A 6,653-nucleotide genomic window follows, 5' to 3' on the forward strand; every position below is an offset into this window, starting at 1 on the left:
TTGTTAGATTTGTCTCGACTTATACAGTTTTAATATCAAATATTTATAATTTTTACATGTCAGGAAATAAAGATATTCACGATTGAAAACATGTATCGACAAGTGTGAAAAGAGAAGTGCTGCAACTAAAAAAAAAAAAAAAAAAAAAAAAAAAAAAAAAAGGAAGTATGTGATAATGCTAGGCCTTTTGAAAGACTTATGATTTGTCTATTCATCAAGAGGAATCCAACAAGTACCACAAGACTAAATTTTTTCTTATATATAAATTAAATTACAAACATTAGTCAAAGTAAGTAAAATTAATAATAGAAAAAGTTTAAATGGAGCAAGTAATAAAATATGAAAAGAGTATAATATAATTACATATGATAGAATTAAAATTATACTTTGCCAAATCGTCTCCCTCTTTGTTGAAACGAGCGTAAAGCCTCAATAAACTCTTGTTTTCCAAAATCAGGCCAAAGTGTATTAGTGAAGTACATTTCACTATAAGCACATTGCCAAAGAAAATAGTTACTTATACGTAATTCGCCGCTTGTTCGAATGAGCAAATCCGGAGCAGGAACGTCCGTTACCTTAGTTCGAAGATGTTGCTCAAACAAAGACTTGGTTATATCGTTGGGTTGAAGAAGGCCATCCTTAACTTTCATAGCAATTGTTTGACAAGCATGAACAATATCATTTTGGCCACTATAACTCATTGCTAGAATCAGATGAATTTTGGTGTTGTCTTTTGTTTCTTCTTCAATGTGTTGAATTGCTTTTTGTAAGGAATTGGGCAGTAATGATGTATCACCAATCACTGAAATTCGTCCTCCGTAACTGTTTATTATTTAATATAGTTAGTATATAATGCGTTAATGCTATCTAGCAAGCTCTAAGGAAATAAATCATGCTTTATTTCAATAATTTAATAACATTCTCATGATTTTTTCCTAGCTACTTGTGAAAAGTTGAGATTAACAATTATTTATATGATTTGCAATGATAAACCAAGTAGTATTATCTAACTAATAACTAGAAAATGTTTACAATACGAAGTAATTGTGTACGTAAAAATGGATATAAAAAGTGTGATATAGTTATAGAATAGCCAAGATCAAATTTCATGGAGAAATACTTTAATAGCTACACAAAGTATTTAGTGAGTCTATTTCACGGTAAATTCACCCACCCAAAACTAATATATTTGTGTCCAATAATTTTATGAAAATTTCAAAAGCTTATATGAAATGTCTATAAAGTTAAAACTAAATTTTTAAAGATGTTTAAAAACTTATATCCATCTTACACAATATGACAAAACCATCTCATTGCTCAGGTGGATCAGCTCACATTATACAGTTATACTACCTACGATTTTTATTATTTGCAACTTTGAAATATTTTATATCTCACAAATAATACCCAAAGTTGCAACTAATAAAAATCAAAGGTAGTACATGATATTAAAATGATTTTTTTTTTTTAAATTTCATTTCTTATTTTTTGCATCGATTAGAAGTGATAGATATTATATTTACGATAACATTTGTCGCAGATTAGGATAATTTTGTATATATTTTGGTATACCTCGTATCCTTATCCTAATAGGATTAAGATTCTTGTAAACCTCTATGTATATTAATCTATGGTACATACTCCAATCTGAGGAGTTTTCCCGAAATCTAACACGGTATCACAACTTAGGTTTCGGCTAGTAGTCAATTCCTTTTTCTTGTTCTTTGGTTCCCTGCTATATTGAGTTCTTATGACAAATATAATTTTGAATAATTTTGCAACTTCTACCCAAGAGTTATCATTTATACAATTAGGTTTTTTTTTCTTATTCAATGCAAATATAATTTGTTGGGACATAGATCGAATGAGGCTCTACTCTTTTTATATAAATTCCACTTATTTCGGGATAATAAATAAGTTTCAAAAGCTTTTGATAGGCATAAGTTCTATAAAGGTTACACAAAATATTGGCTGCCGCGCGCAAGCCGCAAGCTGCATTTTGTGCGGCAACAAACTGTATGTATAATCTAATAAATACTCCTTCCGTTTTTAAATATTTATTCTACTTTTCTTTTACGGGCGTTTTTAAATTCTTACTCTATTTTCTTAATTGGAAAGCTTTTACAATATTTAACTCATTTTTCTCATCTAGTGGACCTAACATAAATCATATTTTATTAATTATTACATATTCTCTCTCCTTTAATTCTCTCCACTACTTTTTTTTTTTTTTTTTTTTTTTTTTTTATAATTTTTTATTCTTTACCCTACCCCATTACCTCCATATTTTATTATTTTCTCCGATTTCTCCTAAAACTCCGCACATGGAGAAATATACTATCAAATAACATGTATGTATCCTCTAACAAACTGTACGTATGTTCTATCAAACATAAATTGTACATATCCTCTATTAAATACTACATATATCCTCTAATAAATTATACATATACTCCAACAAATAATATATTGATAGAGAATATCCATAGAATATTCCCATCCTAGGTTTAGGATATATTTTGTATAAGATTATTTTTGATATATGTACATATCTTATAGTTACCTAATATGATTAGGTTACTCATTGTAACCCTATAAATATTGATCAATGAAAATCACTCTAATCAAGGAGTTTAGATTATCTGACATGGTATCACAGCTTAGGTTAGATCTTGGGATTGTTTATACCTAAAATTTTCTCTTCCCCTGCCGGTGGGTTAGAAAATTAAACCCACCGGCGGGATTCACAAACAATTACATAAAACACACTTTTTTTTTTTTGCTTTCGCGTTTTAATTATGGAGTACGATGGTTGACCATCACCGGCAACCCCTCTTGTGCTCCAACTAATTCCCACCACACATAGGAGCTTTGTGCACCACCTCTACCTCTTGGTTCTCCACCTAATACGCCACCTAGCTCACTCATAGTCTTCCTTCTTTAGCCTAATCTGTGAGTGAAATGCAATCTTGTATAGCGTATCCGATGACTATCGTTAATAGTCTTGGATGAGCCAGACCCACGAGACGAACCACCCCTTTGTTTGTCTTTTTTTTCTCAATGTCGTTGTTGGCCTCCACCACCTTAGTTACATTGTAGTCTTGCTCCTGACCCCTTCTACTTGACAGGAGCCTTGTTCAACTACACTACAATAACTGAAAGGGAGTGTTGGATTTTTGGCACTAACAACACTTATATTTTTTACCTTTTCAATTTATTGTTAATTTTAATTATCACAAGTACATGCGGTGGAATTTGTTATTCTCTAAGTCCAACCGCTACTTAGCTTGTTTTAATTTGGTGGAATTTATCTTGTTATGTAGGTCAATTTTATTTTTTTAGAGGTAAACACTTACTAGTGGTTAAGTGGTGTGGGATTTATGCTATCTTATTTGTTTTTTCATCAACTGTGATTTCCCGTAGTAGTGTAGTGTCTTCTTCCCGATGATGGTTTGATCCCTTAGCTTCTTCTTCTTTGGATCTGCAACTTAGCTCAAGTCTGTGTGCGGCTCTTCTCCTTCTCCTCCGGCCTAGCAGTGCTTATCTCTACTCTACGTAGGTCGTGGCTGTTGCTTCTAATCGTCATCACCGGCATATGTCTACTACTTCTCTTTTGATCATGGGTTACCATACTATCCTTACCGCTCGATGCGTGATTCAGATCTAGTCTGAGCATCCGATTTTCTCTCGCTCCGACTACGGGGGTGTGATAGAGAATATCCATAGAATATTCTCATCCTAGGTTTAGGATATATTTTGTATAAGATTATCTTTGATATATGTACATATCTTATAGTTACCTAATATGATTAGGTTACTCATTGTAACCCTATAAATATTGATCAATGGAAATCACTCTAATCAAGGAGTTTATATTATCTGACATATATATCCTCCAACAAATTGTACGTATCCTCTATCAAATAACACATATCCACCAACTAGTTGTACATGTCCTCTATCAAATCATACATATCCTCCATCAAATAATACATATCATATATATACTTGCTTTGCTGCACAAATTATTGGGTGATGCACCCAAATGCTTCTTCTCTAAGGTTAATAAGGATAAAAGGAATACCCAAATTCAATTCACAATTAAAATAAGTTAATTTTTTTTATACTAATAAAATAAGTTTTGATAAGTTCAACTAAATATAAACGATCATTTGAACTAAGAAGCGCTCATACCTACAAGAAATGCGTAGTAAATTTTGCTCCAAAAGCTCGAGCAAGAAATCAGTTTCCATCTGTTGAAACAATAATGATGAATAAAAGTACTTATTTGAACACCATAACCGAAATTTAAGTTCTAAACAAAATCGATAAGAGGTTTGTAAAATTAACCAATTTATTTCAATTATTCCCAAAGTAACAAGAATTCTCTCTAATTAAATATGACGATGGCCCATGCTTCACGTAACATAGTAAGAAAATCCACATGTTCGATCTGGTTCTAATTATTTATTTAATAATAATATTATATACTTCAATCTAACAACCTAATTATAATACCTTTTTCTTTATTATTTTGGAAAAAATTGCTCCCATTAATGTGAACTTTGCCTCGTCCGCCGAAAATAATCTCAACTTTCGTTTATTATCTATTGCACCGAACTTTGGGGGGTATTAATTTTCGTTGCACCCAACAGGTCATCTAACCTGATGTAGCAAGTTACCTAGACACGTGTCAGCGTATGATTGGCTTAATTTTTTTTTTTTAAAAATAAAAAACAAAAAACAAAAAAATAAAAAAAAAACCCACAAACCACCCACGCCCAGCGGCTGCCACCACACCCCCACCCCCACCACGCCGGAAAATCACCCCCACCCTCGAAAAACCCCTCCCCTGCTGCCGGAAACCGCCGCCCAGCCTTCCCTCTACCTCGAAACCCACCCTTTCCCTTCCCCCACCCCCGAAAACCATTCCCCCACCCCCGAAAACCCCTCCCTCACTCCCGGAAACCACCGCACAACCCTCCCCCTTCCCTCAAAACTCCCCCTTTCCCTTTCCCCACCCCCGAAAACCCCTCCCCCACCCCTATTTCCTCCGTCACTCCCCTCTCCCCCGCCGTTTTCCGACCCTTCCGACCCGAATCCCCTTCCCCTTCCCCTTCGTTTTCGCCGTTTCCCCCTCCCCGTCGTTTCCGCCCCCTTCCCCTTCGTTTCCGACCCAAATCCAGCCTCCCTTCCTATATCCTCCCCCACTGCCGTTAAGGGGTGGCTGGGTTTTTTTTTTTTTTTTTTTTTAATTTTGTTTTTTTTTTTAAATTTTGTTTTATTTTTTTTTAAATTTTGTTTTTTTTTTTAATTTTTTTTATTTGACCATTCATGTAGTGACACGTGTCCAAAAAAAATGTAACACACAAATGTTGACCGGATTAACCGATTGCAGGTAAGTTGGGTGCAACGAAAATTAATACCCCCCAAAGTTCGGTGCAATAGATAATAAACGAAAGTTGGGATTATTTTCGGCGGACGAGGCAAAGTTCAGATTAATGGGAGCAATTTTTCCTATTATTTTTTATTTGGTGTGTTTCAATTATTTTGCTTATCAGTGCAATTTTGTAACCATATTTTTTTTAGTTACATATAAATGGACATTATGATAGTGCATAATAAATGATTAAGATGTTTCTAACTTAATCCACATAAATATTTGTTTCTTTAACTATAATTGACATTAAAAAAAAAATTACAAAAACAAAAACCTTTAAAATAGAGTAGTGAATTAGTTTTTCTTTTTGTCTCAAATAACCTTTTTATAAAGTAAGCTAATTAGCTTGCAATCTTGCATGAACATATTATTTACGTCTTGAATTTTAACTTCCATAAATGGATTTTAGTAGTTTTTATCTAAGGTCTTACAAGTATGATTTAATATATATTGACCTTTACTTAATTAATTATCCTTTTATTGAAGGTAAAATAATAATAAGAAACATGAGACCAAAGAATTATAGGTAAAAACTAACCTTAGGACGAAGCCAATTTTCCGTGGAGAACACAAAAAGTGAGACAATTGGAATTTTCCAATTACAACACAATGAAAGAAAGGTCTCTAAACTCTTCACACCAGGGAGATAACCATCGATAGGGTTTAGGCCTCTTTGCTTAGCCCACCTCCGATTGCCATCCAATATCACGGCCAAGTGCCGTGGCATTAGCTCTTGTTGAAGCTCCTTCGGTAGCTCCTCGTCGCCATCCATATTAGCCTTATCATCCTTGAATAGTATTGATCCTCCTAGAAACATATTCACAAATGGCATCAAAATCCTATTAGGGATTATTGCCATGATCATTGACAAAAGCTTTTGTAAGATACTCATTTTGTCACTTCTTTTTTCTCTTTGGTTTGAGTGTTTACTTTATATAATACTACGTATATATGTATAAGTAAGCAAGATTATACAATTATTGTTAGCAATACATGCATTATTACTGTTTGGTGAGATTGTTAATTTATGATTAAGTTGACTTGTCAAGTTGTCATCAATTCATACACATTATTAATTAGCATAAGTATAGTATAAGAATCAAATCTCAACGGATTTTCTTTATACTACTATCCTTTTTGCCGAGTACACCCCTTTTTTTGGTCGCAAATTAATTTGTTTAAACAATTTATTATTTTATTGTTTTATATAAAG

The 6,653-nt window shown here is 33.2% G+C and overlaps 1 protein-coding gene across 1 annotated transcript; it reads right to left on the minus strand.

Annotated features, from left to right (window-relative positions):
* Positions 1 to 231: 231 nt before the first annotated feature.
* LOC145583184 (cis-prenyltransferase 4, chloroplastic-like) lies at positions 232 to 6,357 on the minus strand. The gene is made up of 3 exons (XM_081640364.1): positions 5,979 to 6,357; positions 4,195 to 4,253; positions 232 to 822 (listed from the first exon to the last, which is right to left on the minus strand). Exons 1-3 carry the CDS (start codon positions 6,330 to 6,332, stop codon positions 381 to 383), a joined length of 855 nt encoding a protein of 284 aa, XP_081496490.1. The 5' UTR covers positions 6,333 to 6,357; the 3' UTR covers positions 232 to 380.
* Positions 6,358 to 6,653: the final 296 nt, after the last annotated feature.

This window comes from Chenopodium album, chromosome 2, assembly GCF_948465745.1.
Source record: "Chenopodium album chromosome 2, dcCheAlbu1.1, whole genome shotgun sequence".
Classification (NCBI taxonomy): domain Eukaryota; kingdom Viridiplantae; phylum Streptophyta; class Magnoliopsida; order Caryophyllales; family Amaranthaceae; genus Chenopodium; species Chenopodium album.

What these genes read in the sequence shown, in the direction of transcription:
- LOC145583184 (XM_081640364.1), bottom strand. Translation starts at nt 6,332, where the DNA reads ATGAGTATCTTACAAAAGCTTTTGTCAATGATCATGGCAATAATCCCT. An exon ending in AAAATTGGCTTCGTCCTAAG is followed by an intron (nt 4,254 to 5,978) that starts GTTAGTTTTTAC and finishes TTGTTTCAACAG; the next exon opens with ATGGAAACTGATTTCTTGCT. An exon ending in TTACTACGCATTTCTTGTAG is followed by an intron (nt 823 to 4,194) that starts GTATGAGCGCTT and finishes AATAATAAACAG; the next exon opens with TTACGGAGGACGAATTTCAG.